At 39.6% G+C, this 17,007-nt stretch overlaps 1 protein-coding gene across 4 annotated transcripts in view; it reads right to left on the bottom strand.

Moving 5' to 3' along the window:
- The window catches only part of BICC1 (BicC family RNA binding protein 1), a 333,531-nt gene that overhangs the window by 198,649 nt on the left and 117,875 nt on the right, over nt 1-17,007 (bottom strand). For all 4 annotated transcript variants that reach the window (XM_089683147.1, XM_089683149.1, XM_089683150.1 and 1 more), the window contains exon 2: nt 15,243-15,289. In XM_089683147.1, the coding sequence (XP_089539273.1) occupies nt 15,243-15,289 (47 nt within the window). The remainder of the gene's footprint in view (nt 1-15,242; nt 15,290-17,007) is intronic.

The raw sequence follows: 17,007 nt of genomic DNA, 5'->3' as shown, positions 1-17,007 counted from the left end.
ACAGATGACATCGAACAAATTAACCTCAAATTGGCAGATTTAGAAGATCGCTCCAGGCGAAACATAAAATTCCGTGGTATACCGGAATCCGTCACCTCAGAAGCCATTGTCCCATATATTCAACGGTATATGAAAAATATAATCCCTGCCCTCACAGACGTGGAACTAGCAATAGATCGAGCACATCGAATCCCCAAACCGTCATTTCTACCAGCGTCGGTACCCAGAGATACACTGGCGCGTATACACTTCTATCATGTAAAAGAAAAAATTATGCTCGCAGCAAGGAATTTCACCTCAACTTCCTCAGACCAAGCAAACATTAAACTGTTCGCAGACCTATCCAAAGCCACACTCGCCAACCGTAAAAAGCTTATCACCATAACTAAAGCTTTACGGAACCATGGGATTGGATATCAATGGGGCTTTCCCACAAAGCTAAATGTCAAACACCAAGGCAAATTTTACACAATTAAATCTCTAGAAACAGGCATCGAATTACTGAAAACGTGGAACATCATTCCAGTGAACTCCCAACGATCAACACCCAACAGGCCACAACGGATGGAAGCAGAATGACCATAAATCCACACACAATTGTTCTCTCTTCTAGCCCAATACCCTGGGCCTCACCAAAGCAGTACCTGGCGATCGGCCCTAGATCGAATATATCTAGACTTCAAGTTTGTTTCAGGCATGAGCTCCCATGTGAGTCATGCCTATCCGTGCCTCCTCAGTCTACAGTAGCTATTTTTGCTACACATGTTACCTGTTTTTTTTACAGGTCTTTTTTACCCCTGTTTTTTCCCCAATCTACCAGTCAACAGTCACCAACACCACCCTTATCAAGGAACCCATTTACACTAATGAACACTCTCACTACAACCAAGTCCAACCTATACCTAGTGAATTATAGACTTACCGGTCCACCACCTCTGTCAAACGAGACAACGCACATCTTAGCAATTCCTGAATCGCCATCGCAACAAGATTCTACCCATCTACTACCAGTAATATGATTACTATAACTTCGCTAAATGTCCGGGGCCTCAACTCCCCCTTCAAAAGATCTTTGCTCTCTAGAGAAATTCGCTCCATACATCCTGACATTCTATTCCTACAAGAGACTCACTTTGCATCATCCAAAATTCCTAAACTCAACATTCCCCACTTCTCCAAAATGTACATGGCAACAAACCCCAAAAAGAAAAATGGTGTTATTACAGCCATAAAAGACTCCCTACAATTCCAGCTCATCTCTGAAATACCAGATCCTCAGGGACGCTACCACATATTAGTCTGCAAAATCAGCGATACTCCATATACATTGGTGAATGTCTATGGTCCCAACTCCAACCAACTCCAATTCTTTAACAAACTTAATCCCATCATCGCTCAGCAAAGAAAAGGCAGAATACTTATCGGCGGAGATTTTAACATCATCGGCAATCCTCTTCTGGATTCCTCTTCAAAAAAGAGAGCTTCAAAACAGTCCTTTAACCAATTTCTTCACCCCAATGACCTTTTTGATATCTGGAGATGTCAACACAGTACAAAAAAGGACTATACCTATTACTCTCCGTCCCACCTTTCATACTCCAGAATCGACTTCTTCATCACTGACAAGTGGACCCTACAACACGTCACTTCCTCCAAGATCGGAACTATTACATGGTCAGACCATGCTCCAATTACCATCTATCTTGATGACATACAACATTCCAAGATTCCCCGAATATGGCGTCTGAATACAACTTTGTTGAAAAATCGTGACTACAAACAACAAATATTAGATGCTCATAAGTCATTTTTTGAACTTAACGATACACCTGATATTTCCATATCCATCCTTTGGTCAACCTATAAAGCATACATGAGAGGTATTTTGATTCAATTAAATTCCCGTATTACCAAAATTAGAACCCAACAAATAGACAAACTCCTCATATCGATTAAATCAAAAGAAGAAAAAAACAAAAATTCCTCAGACCAAACAACTTCCACATCCCTCACTGCAGATAGAAACAAACTAAGATCCCTCCTACTATACAAATACGATCTAAATCTCCAAAAAATGAAAGCCAAATTCTACTCATTAGGTAATAAAGCCAGTTCACTATTATTCAAAACAATAAAACAAAAACGTTTAAAATCCAAAATAGCTTCAATCAAAAATCCGTCTACAAATTTCCTTCACACTAACCCACAAGAAATAGCTAATACCTTTGCAGAATATTATCAAAACCTATACAACCTCAAAAATGACGCAAACACCATTCAACCGACAGTCACATCCATCCAACAATTTCTCCACAAGACCAACCTCCCCAAACTATCCCCGGACCAACTTGACGCCATCTCTATCCCTATTTCCCCCAAAGAAATAGAATCAAACATCAAAACACTCCCACTCAACAAATCTCCAGGAAATGACGGATACCCTAACGAATACTACAAGCATCTTTCCACAGACCTATCCCCATATCTTTCCAAACTTTTTAACCACGCCGCCACCACAAGTTCATTTCCCAAGGACATGCTGCAATCCATTATAACGACCATTCCAAAACCTGACAAAGACCCGCAACTTGTCCAAAATTACAGACCAATTTCACTACTCAATACTGACATAAAATTGTATGCAAAAATTATATCTCGGAGACTTCTCCCATACCTCCCCACTCTTATCCACCCAGACCAAGTAGGCTTCATCCCAGGTCGCCAAGCACCCGATGCGACCAGAAGACTTATTTCCCTCTTACACAACTTAGAAAACACCAAATACCCCTCCTTACTCTTATCTCTAGATGCAGAAAAAGAATTCGACCGGATACATTGGCAATTTATGCAACTCACTCTCCAAAAATTTGGGATCACAGGCTGGATGCTTAACGCTATCTTATCACTATACTCACAACCATCCGCCAGAGTTTTGACAGATGGCACATTGTCTGACCCCTTCGATATCTCTAACGGCACCAGACAAGGTTGTCCACTTTCCCCAATAATATTTACTCTCCTTATTGAACCCCTAGCATCCAAACTCAGAGAAGACCGATCCTTCTCAGGTATCACACATCTCAACATAGAACACAAAATTAGCCTATTTGCAGATGATATCATACTGATGGTAACCAACCCAAAAACGTCTCTTAAAACAATTCGCTCACACCTCTATGACTACTCAATAGTAACATTCTATAAAATCAACGAAGCCAAATCCTCCATACTAAACCTCCACACTCCACCGCATATTCAAACCCTACTAGTGACCAAATTCCCCTTCTCATGGGAAACAAACCACATCCCTTATTTAGGTATCAAACTCACACCAACAACGGGTCAACTATACTCCGCAAACCTCAAAACTCTACTTGAAAATATTCCTCGAGAACTAACCACACTCCGTACTTCAGAACTCTCCAAATTGGGTCGAGTGGCAACCTTAAAAATGCTCATTCTACCCAAAATCCTATACATATTCCGTACACTCCCAATCACAATTCCTAAATCATTTTTTTCTAGCCTACAAACAATCTTCACAAAATTCCTTTGGAATTCCCAAAAACCCAGATGCACCACAAACCTATTAATACGCCCTACAACGAAAGGAGGGGCAGGTCTCCCACACCTCAAATCTTATTACACCGCGACACTCCTGGATCAAATGTACTTTTGGTGGAATCCATCAAAGGAAAAAACTTGGTCCATAATGGAAACCCTCTCTCTTTACCCCTTGAAACCCCAAAACCTAATCCTAATTCCACCAACCAACCACATAGAACACAAAATAAAACACCCCTGTATACAAGCCTCTCTACAAGCCTGGCGTGATCTACTGTCCACCAATTTCAAAGACATCAAACAAATCCCCACTCCAACTAACTTACTACATCTGTTTATACCCTCGTTAGACCTATCGTATTGGACAAAACATGGCATAATTAATATTTCAGACATCTACACCAACCAATCTATACGCCCCTTTCATGCTCTTCAAACAAAATATAATCTACCTATATCTGAAAATTTCACATACCTAAGAATTACTCACTGCCTACAAACAACAATAATACCTCACACTACCAAATTACCATCTACAGCATACCTTTTTCTCACCAAGTCTAAATACCCAGGTAAAGGCATCTCTACCTTTTATACGTACCTCAATAACCTACAATTCACGCTACAAACTACCTCTCTTACCAACTGGGAAAAAATCCTATCAGAACCAATAACTTCACAATGCTGGGAAAATGCTTTCACAAATACATATAAAGCTACCCGATGCAGCTCCCACTGGTAGTCATACCTAAAAATCCTCCACCAATGGTATTTGACTCCGGTCAAACTCTCTCTCTATTACCCAAACCACTCCCCTGCATGCTGGAGACAATGCGGGGAAACGGGCTCAACGATACATATCCTGTGGTCTTGTAAATCAATTAGGTCCTTCTGGAATATTACCTTCCAACTAATATCTGACATAACCAAAAGTGTAACTACCCCGAATCCCTCATTAGCACTTCTACATATCGAGATTGAAAAATTTCCCTCTCACTCCCGCACAATTATCACCCACATTCTATTTGCGGCCAAAATAAACATCACTAGACTATGGAACTCAAAAAACACCCCCTCAATCACCTCACTGATTACAGACCTCAACTTCCAATGCGAAATGGAGAGAAAATGGGCAATCAACACTTCCTCCCTCCTTAAATTCAACCACAAATGGACCCGATGGTTAAATCACCCAAAATGCTCTGTACAACCCTGATAACACTCAACATATAAAAACATCACCTAATCCCTGACTGGTACATCCTTCCCCACCTAGTTGCACCTCTTCCCCCCCCTTTCCTCCACCCCCCCTACCAATAACACCCCTAACATCCCAACCCCACACCAAAGTTTTTCATTCATATATAAATACCTCTGATGATATAGCTAATTAAGACCAAATTCCTCAGTGCCTCAAAAGTGAAATAACAACTACACTGCTCAAATGTACAATGTTTATTGTATTGTATTATGATATGAATAAACAATGTTTTATTTCCTTGTTCTCCCTTTCTGTGAAAACCCTAATAAAAATATTTTAAAATAAAAAGTGAATACATAAATAGTACAAAAAACACAAAACCCAAATAACTAAAACTCCACAGATTGTGGATGACTGCCACCCAGTGCATGACATAATGAGCAAGTCGATGATCCTCTTCCCCAATCTTGTATAAACAGAATCACCATGTGCGAATCACCAATAAATCAAAAGGCTTACCAGAAGCCCCGTGACCCTCATAAGAGAAGTCAACAAAAGCTTTCATAGACTGAAGCAACAGCCGCCAACCGATCATCAGCAGATGAGAGACTTAACGCCAACTCTTCTCCCAGAAACAGGTAATATTGACATAACACTCACATATGGGAGAAAAGAGAAGGCTTGAATAGTGTAAATCTGATAAAATGTTAATTAAAAGGAAGGTATAAAACTCACATGAAGATCTTGTATACAAGGCATTCAAAATAAAGCTCCACCAGGCTCCATTCACCAATGTTCCACCAAATGCAAGTACGTGACGCGACGGCCTCCGGCTCCACCCAACGTGTTTCATCATAAATTAAATTATCAAGGAATTAGGAATTACTGGTTCCCTGCATCTGTCACACCGTGAGATAGATTGTCAGTGGCTTACACACAGCATTGACATTATGCCCTCTGACTTTTTATTTTTTTAATACACCTGCAGATCAGATAGGCTTACTTTGCATGCAGGGACCAGAGCTGTGGTTCCCTACACTGTGGGCATCAATAACACACAGCCCCATAGCACAGGATGGCAAGACAATCCCCTGACTCCTCTCTCCTCCTCCAAGCTAACAGACTAACTCAGACTGTCCACTGTTAACACTTTACTGTGAAGACCAGATGTTCAGGAAAGCAGCACTAAGAGCAGGAGCCAGCAGCATTGAAAGTTATATACTGCAAGTGCTGGAGAAAGAATTTGAACAAAATAGTTTACTGGGGAATGTCTATTTCATTGTGCTCAGTACCACACTGTTTACCACAAACTAAAAAAAGCTCAGTGTTTAATGCTCCTTTTAGAAAGTGAGTTTAGTACCAGAAATGTCCAAGAAAAAATTGGGGTTTACATAGACTTTAAAGCGTTACTAAACTCACAACAGTAAAATCAGTATGTGTATGCAGTAAAGCATTCTTGTTATACTCACTGTGAAACCTAAGGGGTTAATCCTCTGCATTGTGTAAAAACGCTGTTTTTGGACCTGACTTCTCTGATCCTCCCCTTCTTCCAGTGTCCCCCTCTTATCTCCTGATAAGACATATCGTGTGGAGTCAATCTGCACATGCTCAGTTTGATGTGTATTGCTAGAGAGGTTTTTTTTTTTCTTGAGAGAGTGCATGGGATCAGCACAGGGCCAATCAGCACTGTCCAGACAGAGGTCAGGAATTCTGCATCCTCCTACAGCAAAATGAAAACTCCTACAAGCTTTAACATGTGCTCTGCTGGACACTGCTAGAAGTCACAAGACTGCTATATATTGCTGACAAGAAAAGGTATTTAGCCATTTATATTTACTAAAATAATTGCATTTCCATATTATGTGTACTGTGGGAGACCAGATATAGTGAATGTAGGGTCCTGGGTTTAGAAACACTTTAATACATACCTTACACACTTCATTATGAAGTTTGTTGCAACTTGTAAGTAGTATATGTACCAGTAACTTTAGTGATTAAATAAATGATGCTTTGGTTAGCAATGGGGCAACATTCTTTGTGGAACAGACAGCCATAAATAGCCACGCTACAGGTAGTTGGCATATTAAGTATGGACATCAGACACAGTTGAGGAAGTTGATTTTATCACAGTAAAACATGAAAATAATACATCCTATGTCTGGCACCCATGTTAATAAAGGCAGTGGTTTCTGAGCAGCTCAGCAGGAGACTGGAAATACAACAGACTGTCCAGCATTTGCAGTTATGCTGCTGGGTAGCTGAATAGATTTCAAGCATAAGCTTTCAAGAATTTGTAGATATCTTCATATGATCTGATACAATACAGAAAACAGAAAATACAGATTTAGTCACAGAACAAAAAATAAGTGAGCACATTAACTGCTCATACATAATAATAGGTGTCTATATGGAAGATTTGAACACCCAATCTACGGATTAGTCTTCCAAGTTTTTAACCACTTGCCCTCGAGAGGATTTACCCCCTTTAATTACCAGGCCTCTTTTTGCTACTCGGCGCTGCACTAATTCAACTGATAATTGCGCGGTTATGCAATGCTGCACCCAAACGAAATTTACGTCCTTTTCTTCACACAAATAGAGCTTTCTTTCGGTGGTATTTGAACACCTGTGCGCTTTTTATTTTTCACGCTATAAACAAAAAAGTTTGAAGAAAAACCATTTTTTTTACTTTCAGCTATAAAAAATATATAGTAAACTCAAAGTTAGTTAGAAATTTAGGCCAAAATGTATTCTGCTACATGTTTTTGGTAAAAAAAATCCCAATAAGTGTATATTGATTGCTTTGTGTGAAAGTTATAGCGTCTACAAACTATGATATAGATACTGCAATTTACGCAATTTTTTTGCTATACAGCGCTGCACTAGTTTAACAGACAATTGCGTGGTCATGCAATATGGTACATAAATGAAATGTATGTCCTTTTTTTACACAAATAGAGCTCTCTTTTAGTGGTATTTGATCACCTGTGCACGTTTTATTTTTGGCGCTATAAACAAAAAAAGTTTTGAAGAAAAACATTTTTTTTAAAAAAACAATATTTTCTCATTTCGGTCATAAAAAATATCCCAAAAAAAACTAAAATGTCATCATAAATTTAGGACAAAATGTATTCTGCTACATGTTTTTGGTTAAAAAAAATCCCAGTAAGTGTATATTTATTGCTTTGTGTGAAAGTTATAGCGTCTACAAACTATGGTATAGATAATGGAATTTACACAGCTTTTTCTTTCTGACTGTCCATCACATTTCTTGAGGTGCTAAAATACCAGAATGGTACAAACACCCTCAAATGACCCCTTTTTGGAAAGTAGACACCCTAAGCTATTTGCTAAGAGGCATACTGAGTCCATGGAAGATTTATTTTTTTTCCATAAGTTTCTGGAAAATGACAAACACTTTTTTTTTTATACAAAGTTGTCATTTAAATGATCTATTTCTTGCACAAGCCATGGGTATATGTAGAGTTACACCCCAAAACACATTCTGCTACTTCTACCGAGTATGGGGATACCACATGTGTGAGCGTTTTTAGGAGCCTAGCCACATACAGGAGCTGAAATCCAATGATCACTTTGAAAGTCTGAAGGTGCATAACTTCCTCATTTCTCTTCCTCAATACCTATCACAGTTTCGAAGGCCCTGACATGCCAGGATAGCACCAACCCCCCCCCCCCCCCCCAAATTACCCCTTTCTGGAAATTAGAAACCCCAAGGAATTTAAAAAGAGGCATGGTGAGTATTTTGCAGATCTAATTTTTTCTCACAAGGTTTTGAAATATAAAAAAAGAATAGAACAAATATGTTTTTGTTTTTTTTCTTCATTTTCCAAAAACTTGTGGCAACAAATGAGATCTGCAAAATACTTACCATGCTTCTTATCAAATTCCTTGGGGTGTCTACTTTCCAAAAAGGGGTCATTTGGGGGGGTTAGGTGCTATCCTGGCATTTCAGGGCCTCCAAGTGTAATGAGGAAATAAAGCCCTTTAAAAGCCTGAAGGTGCTTATTGGATTTTGGGGTCCTGTACTTGGCTAGACTGCCAAAACGTCTCTCATATGTGGTACCTCCATACTCGGGAGAAGTAGCAGAATGTATTTTGGGGAGTAATTCCACATATACCCATGGCATGTGTGAGCAGTAAATCATTTAAGTGCCAATTTTGTGTAAATAAAAAAATATATATATGTTTGTCATTTTCCAAAAACTTGTGGTAAAAAAATAAATTCGTCTAATGATTCAACATGCCTCTCAGAAACTAGTTTGGGGTGTCTACTTTCCAAAAAGGGGTCGTTTTGGGGGGTGGGGGCGTTTTTTGCCCAGCATTAGAAGTTTATGCCACACATCACTCACTCTTCTAACACCTGAAGACTAAGCCTTTTCTGACACTTTTTGTTCACATGAAAAAAATCAGTATTTTTTGCTAGGAAATTAATTTAAACCCCCAAACAGTATATATTTTTTTAAAGCAGACACCCTATTGAATAAAATGCTGGGTACTATAATTTTTTTATGGCACATAGTACTCACGCAGCGATTTTTCAAAAGCAATTTAAAAAAAACAAACACTTTTTTTACTTTTAATGCACAAAAAACACAATATATTGGCCAATTATTTGGCAAGATATAAAAGATGATGGTATGTCGAGTAAATAGATACCAAACATGATGTGCTTTAAAACTGCGCATGCCTCGTGCAATGGCGACAAACTGCATACATTTTTAATATCCATAGGCAACACTTTAAAAGCCTTTAAAAGCTACCATTTTAGATTTACAGAGGAGGTCTAGTGTTAGAATTACTACCCTTGATCTGACGTTCACAGTGATACCTCACATGTATGGTGCAATCGCTGTTCACATACCGACTCAGGGTCAACGATTGTGCACACAGGTGTGTGTGCATGGGAGGGGCGAGTTTTTTTTCTTTTTGTTTTAAGTTATTTTGATTTTTAATTATTTTTACACTTTAACTTTCATTTTTTTTTATCACTTTTAATGCTATCACAGGGAATGCAAATATCCCCTATAACTTCAATGGGCATTGTCATATATTCTTTTTTGGGAAATCTGGGGTCTATCAGGCTCTAGATATTTCCTCTGCCCTTACATTATCTAATCAAACCAAAATCGTTGTGATCAGATGCTTTCCCAATTTATAAATGACGCTGTTTATATCCTGCGAAACTGAAGTGATGAAATGCTCGTAGCTTCCAAATTCTTACAGTAGACTATAGAGATGATTGGCACCACTCTGGTCTCCAATCAGCTCTATGGTCAGCTGGCAGAAACACCGGCTGCATTCTCAGGTTCCCCGGATGGCACGGGACTGCCCGAGAAGGCCGTGGAAGGCAGCAGGGGAGGGGGGGCATCATATCCCGCTGCTTGTAAAAGCAATCCTGCAGCTAATTAGCCACTAGGGCTGCTTTTACATGAAAGCCGATCGCCGGCTGAATAAAACGATACCAGGATGATGCCTGCAGCTGTAGGCATCATCCTGGTATAACCATTCAAAGTCCAGTGATGTACCAGTATGTCGCTGATCCTTGCTGGTTATATATACTATGTTCTTTTTTTTTTTTTTTTTTGTATGCAGCCTGTGGACTGAATGGAAAAAAGAGAAGAAATCTCTGCCAGAAAAAGTGTGTGGTATGCCCACCATTAGAATATACCGCCCTGCATCCACCCACTTCTAATGGTGGGCACACATTAGGTCACACTTTGCCACATTATTAATATTATATTATACATTATTTATATAGCTCCAACAGTTTGCTCAGCGCTGTCACATGCGCCAGTTTCAAGATTGTACAAATGTCTAAATAGTGGCACGCTTGAATAAAAATTGTCCACGTATAAGTGGTACCCCATATGGAAAAAGGATGACACCAAGTCCAAAACTATTTTGCCACTACTCCCCATGTAGTCTGGGCATCCGGGGGGCTCCACGTGACTATCTTTTCCCTCGTAAATCCAAAACTTATAAGTATATCCTGTTGTCCTCTCAAAGGTCTTCTACATCTTGACCCCATATCTGGCACGCTTGCAGGGGAGAAATTGTATGAATGCAAGGCGGGCAGAAAAATTAATCAGGGACTCATCAACGCAGATGTTTTGCTGGGGAGTATAGACATCAGCAAATTTTTGGTTAAGGTGATTTGTGAGGGGCTGAATTTTGTGGAGCCGGTCAAATTGAGGGTCACCCCGAGGATGACAGTGTTTTGTCGCTGAAATGCATAAAACACATTATACTCTCATATCTATGCCTGGCCATGGCAGCAGAGAACACGGGCATATGATGAATCGGGTCTGCGGACCAATACAACCACAATTTCTTTTAGTAATGCCCATGTTGAGGGTTAGGCCCAAAAAAAATGTAAATTCGGAAACCGTAATGAGTTTCCATGCGACTGGTCTGGCAAGGTTTGAATTTGGGCTGGAGGCGATAAATTGTTGTGCATATAAATTGCTTTGATCCACAATCAACACATACAGACATTCTGTAAAAAACAGCTCCAAAAATCAAGGAGGTATGTGAAAGACCAGGACTAGACCGCTGGTACTCGCCAGTTCACCAAAAGGTAGCGCGGCACTAGTACTGGCACTCTGCTGCATATGAGAGTCGTCATAATTTACCGGCAAGTGCTAACAGAGATCAGGCCTGATTCTGCAAACACTGTGGTTTTGTGTGCAATAGATCAAGTGACAGTGACCTACTCACACTGCACTTGCTGGAGGAGAAGGGGGGGAGGGTAAGCGTAGGGGCTAAACGCAGGTGCTGACAGGTGCCCGGGCTGATCCCGCTAACGTTGCATTTTTGGGAACGCTATAGTAATGTGAACGCTGGTATAGTGCTGATCTGATCAAAGATATTGATCCGTTCCGACACTATACTAGCAATGGAGGTTTTTTGTGCATGAGCGTGTTCCTGGCAATCAAGGGGTTAAATGTGATTATTGGTGTACTGACAGGCAATCTGATGCCATCTGGGAGGGGCGTGAAAACCACAGAAGCGCAACTCATGTATGTGTGTGTGTGTGCGTGTGTATATATATATATATATATATATAGATTGTAAGCTCGAAAGAGCAGGGCCCTCAATCCCCTCATGTTTTGCATTGTATTGGTATTGTTCTGTCACATGCTCTGTCCCCGTCTGTAATGTACAGCACTGAGCTTTATAAATACTGTATAATAATATATATATATATATATATATATATATATATATATATATATATATATGTGATTTTGCGCACCCATGCCGCCCTGTAGCAGTATTTCTGCTATATGGCAGTCGGGAAGCGGTTACAGAAGGGGTTTGTGTTACGTCGATGCGTTACTTTAACTGACAAATGTGCGGTGCACCCAAATTAAATTTATGTCCTTATATTTTGGACTTTTTGCTATAAAACATGTCCAGTAAAAAAATTTAAAAATCAAATTTCGGCATAAATTTCAGCCAAAATATATTCTGCGACATGTCTTTGCTAAAAAAAAATCCCAATACCTGTAAATTAATTGGTTTACGTTAAAGTTATAGCGTCTACAAATGGTCGGTATGTATACTGAGATTTTTTTTTATACTAATAATGGCGCCGATCAGCGACTTATGGCGGTGATCAGTGATTTATGACAGTGATCAGCGACTTATGGCGGGACTGCGGCGGACATTTTGAACTGGGGGGGAACTGACTTGGGGTCACTGACATCCCCAGTGACACCAATACAGTGATTAGTGCAAAAAATGGCACTGGGGAGGAAGGAGTTACTAATGGCACTGGAGAGGAAGGAGTTAACTTTTTTTAGGCAATGAAAGGGTTATTTGTGTGAGGGGAGTGTTTTACTAGGAAGGGGGGGTGTACTTCACAGGAACACCCTAATCCCGAGAGATAAACTTCGCTCTCAGGATCAGCGTGTTAGGAGCTGACAGGGAGCAGAGCTGCACTGTAAACAATGCAGCTGTGCTCTGTGTCACTGTTTGCCGGCAGTGACCGGCAGGGACCCGGTGGTTGACACCCGCAGCCACGATCGGCGGCATGGGTAGGGCAGGCACGCCCCCTACCTGTTTTGCAAAATGACATTTTAAAAACGTGGTTTTACCCGCAGTGCCACCTTGTGGACGTTTTTCCACAGTGGCTGGACGGCAACAAGTTAAAGTGCAACTCTGGACAATGTTTTTTGTTTTTTTTTTAAAGGGTGGCAAATGGTTAGAATCTCAGGTTTGTATTGCTGTGTCCCCAGTAGGAGGAATTTCCACTTCTTTCCTTTGCTGATGAAAGTGGTCTCTGGTTCCAATTTATGTGTAAAATACAGTGCTCCTAATATATTCCTCATTCCTAGCAAATAATAATATTGCAGGCTTTTTTTCTTTTCTTTTTTTTTTTGTAGTTGATAAAGACAAAATAATACCTGGTAATCCAGATATTCACATAAAACTGCTTCCTGTGTTGTCTTTGCAATTGATTGCATCATCCACTTAAATGCCCTCTTCTGTACTGGATAGCAGGATGCTGCGCCGATGCATGACATGCCTAAAATTCCGGTTTCAGCCTGTGACATCAAAAACTAACAAACCCCCTATTATGTCCCATAGAAAATGATTGACAGTGGCTGCTTTCTCAGCAAACAGCTATAGTCACCGGCTATGACCAGATGATGCGCCTTACAAAAAGCTGTCTGGAAAACTTTTTATGAATGTTGTGTTCGTGGATACAGTAGGTAAAGGATAAAACCCTGACTGAGTCCCCAATGAGAAGATTCACCCTTTCACCCCATAAAATAATGGAAATTCACATTATAATGTTCAATGGAAGAGAAAAAAATAAAAGAGAAATCTAGTGGGGACACCTATTACAGTGACTACTGTCTAAGAGGGGATTTTCTTCTACCTTTAGAGAGGTTCCCTATTATTTTGTGTTTTATTTAAGCTGGAGAGGCCAGTCATTCAATAAGTATTGTATCCAATAGAAAATGACAGAGATTTAAAGAAATGTGTTCCAAGTATCATACCATTTTTGCTTAAAGTACCACAATGAAAAAAAATTCCAGCTCATAAATCTAAAGGGTATGGGACATGGTCCTAAATGTTCTATAGTCCTTTGCTGCATTCAGGGTGCTGTACAGGAAATCACACTTCAGGCAAGATTTGTGTCACCTTGGCTCCTGTTGTTCCAATTACAGATGTAAAGTGTCACTAAAGGAAAACCTTTTTTCCAATTTGGACAGAGTAGGGGAGGGTTATAACCTCTGTCAGTTTTTTTTTTCTTCTAACCTGTGTCCTATAGTGGAGGTTTCCCTTCATTTCTATCCCAGAGCCAAAACAGGAAGGGAGAGGAAATCCTTCTAAAGTGAGTCCCAGGGTGTCACCAGAACTAGTGTTCCCATTGGAAGATTTCCTCTCTATTACTGTTCTAGTGTTAACCAAAATTTGGTACTCTCTTACTTTTGATGATAACGGGTAATAGGATAAATAGTGAGGGTGAATCTTCCAAACAGGGACAATAAAACCTGACAGGTGTTCTAAAAAAAAGAAAAAAAAAAAAAGTTTATCTAAATACAATAAAGGAAAAGGCTGTGATATTAATATGAGGGTCGTAAACATGAGATACATAGTCATTCCCTACTTTTGTGTGTATGCACACACATATATATATATATATATATATATATATATATACATACATACATACATATACATATAAAGGTATACCCACTGGGGGGGGGCGCTTTCACATAAATCAATTACTTTGGTAGTGGTAGCAGATTATTAGACACTTGCCAGTCTGTTTGGCACTGGCCTGATTAAAAGCAAGAGTCTGATCCTTCATAAATCTTTGGGCACAGCCATGGGTAAACGAAATCTATGAAAAGATCCAGGCGGGCTGTTAAAATGCCCATCAACATAAGAAGAACACTTGCCTCATCAGGCCAGTTACAGCCAAGTCAGGCAATGGTCTTGTGTCCACAGGCCATTCACTGCAATTAAAATAACCAGGTCCCTCAAACACTTGATAAGGAAGATGATTCTCATATCACCACTCCTTTAAAATCTTTGTTTATTATAGAGACCACAGTGTAAGCATCACAGATACAGTAGGTTGACACGTTTCAGTTTAGACAGCTTTAGTCTATGATCTTCCTTATCAAGTTACCTGGAGCTGAGCAACTTTGGATCAAGCAACTGGACAGGTAGCAGGCCCTTTCTCTCTCGCTTTCCCTCAGACACTTCCTTGGTCTGCTATATAAAACATGTATATTTACTTAATGCAACCATGCATACTATAGCAATAATATTTTGCTCAAAGATGCCCGATAGCTGTCTGACATTTACATGGATTTCCAAGATGTGGTCCCTTAAGAAAAGATATGAACATAGCGACAATTGGTAATCAAATGACCTTGCTACTATTAGAAAATGTGTATGTATTTTATAATTCAATATGTAGAAAAGAACCTACCTTTTGAAAGAAATCTTCACCACTTTTGCCTTTTCCTTCAGCAGCCGCTGTAAATTAGAACAAAAAGTTAATTTAGTGATGTGAAGGATAATTTAAGTGCAAACATTTACTTTAAATACATATTGGGCAAAAATAATGGAATTTAAAAAAAAAAATGAAATCTGCTACTTTAGTTTACATTTATTAGCTAAAAGAAAGGTCCATCCCCCTTTAAACACTGGTTTGAGAGCTCAACTGCTGTAAGGTCTAAATTTGGTTCGCTTACATCAGATGGATGATGGACAAACGATATTGGCAAATAATCAAAATTTTCAACCAGTTCCCAGTTATTCTTCACAGGGTTATCTCAAAGGTAGTTGGCTGTTGCAATATACCCTAAAACCAGCAAAACTGTAGCGTTAACAGCTTCTCTTTTTTAGCAGTTAAGAGCATTCAGTCTGCCAACCTAAACCTTTCTGGCCATGTTAGAGGATCTAGATCAAGCTACTATGCATTGGATGTAAAGACATTAAAATAGAGGGACTGTATGCGTTTGTGGACTCTTCTTTTATCCACACCTGCAAGGTAAATCTTAATAACTGTTGTGCATTCTATTAAGGCCCAGCATCACAAAGCCAATTGAATCGATTTACAGATAGAGCTTTGGCAACCTTTTAGATCTACGATCATGTGCTCTGGCAGCAATGTAAATGGTTTTACCTCCCAAAGACTATGAAATTCTGTCCAGTCAGTATAGCGATTTGTATGCCTGTGCCACACAACTTAAGCAAAAAATGTAGAATCCTCTATTTCTTGCTTCAGGCTGGATGTGAAAAGGTGACAACAAGGTGCAGAGCTACCACATATTTCCATCCGTTTTTAGTATCCTTTGCTTTGTCTGAATACCTGACCAGTTCTGACACTTCCAGGTAGTGTCAGAGCTTTCTTCTGAGTCCTGCCCTCACACATTCCTATTACCCTATCACTATGCTAAGCTATCTCATTTGCCAATATAATTGTGAGGGAGGGAAGGGTAGGAAAACTTCAACTATTATGACAAAGTATTAAAGCTTTACCTAACCGAAACACTTTGTATATGTATAAAAATACTTGTCCACGGCTTTCAGCATTTGTACCAAGAGAGTCTCCAAGTAAGAAAATTAATAGGACAGCTAGGAAACTAGCATTTTTATTTTGAAAAGGAAAACAGCAATGGCAGCCACCATGTTCATTCCAACAGATTATTTTCTTTTAGGGTGATTTTTTTTAGCAAACCATTATGAAACAATTGAATATATAAAACAGGGTGCATTGTTCCACAGTTACTACTGTCACACAGCATTAGGAAAGAGACAGTAAGAGAGAGAAAAAATAAAACCGCCAGGACTGGTTTCCCTTCAGACTCCTAATTTAATTTGAAAATAGTCTTATCTGGATATAACAGGCTAGGAAGGAAGGTGATGAAGGAAAAGGAAACACAGTTGTGTGTTCAAATTAGAGCTTGAGGTATTGAGGTCTATAAGCATGTCAGCTAAGAGTATACCAAGTAAACACGAGAATGAATTTTACACGCACATGAACTTTACTGGCATCTCAGTCTTAGTCCGGAGGGATTGAGTTGAGTTGAGTCAATATTGAGTTGGCCCATCTTTGCAGCTATAACAGCTTCAACTCTTATGATAAGGCTGTCCACAAGGTTTAGGAGTGTGTCTATGGGAATGTTTGACCATTCTTCCCGAAGTACATTTGTGAGGCCAGGCACTGATGTCGGACTAGAAAGCCTGTC

Source organism: Staurois parvus, unplaced genomic scaffold (genome assembly GCF_062004578.1).
Source record: "Staurois parvus isolate SC_StPar_1 unplaced genomic scaffold, SC_StPar_1.0 ptg000303l, whole genome shotgun sequence".
In the NCBI taxonomy this organism is placed as follows: Eukaryota; Metazoa; Chordata; class Amphibia; order Anura; family Ranidae; genus Staurois; species Staurois parvus.
The sequence above is the reverse complement of the archived record's forward strand: the minus strand, read 5'-3'. Positions and strand labels throughout refer to the sequence as shown.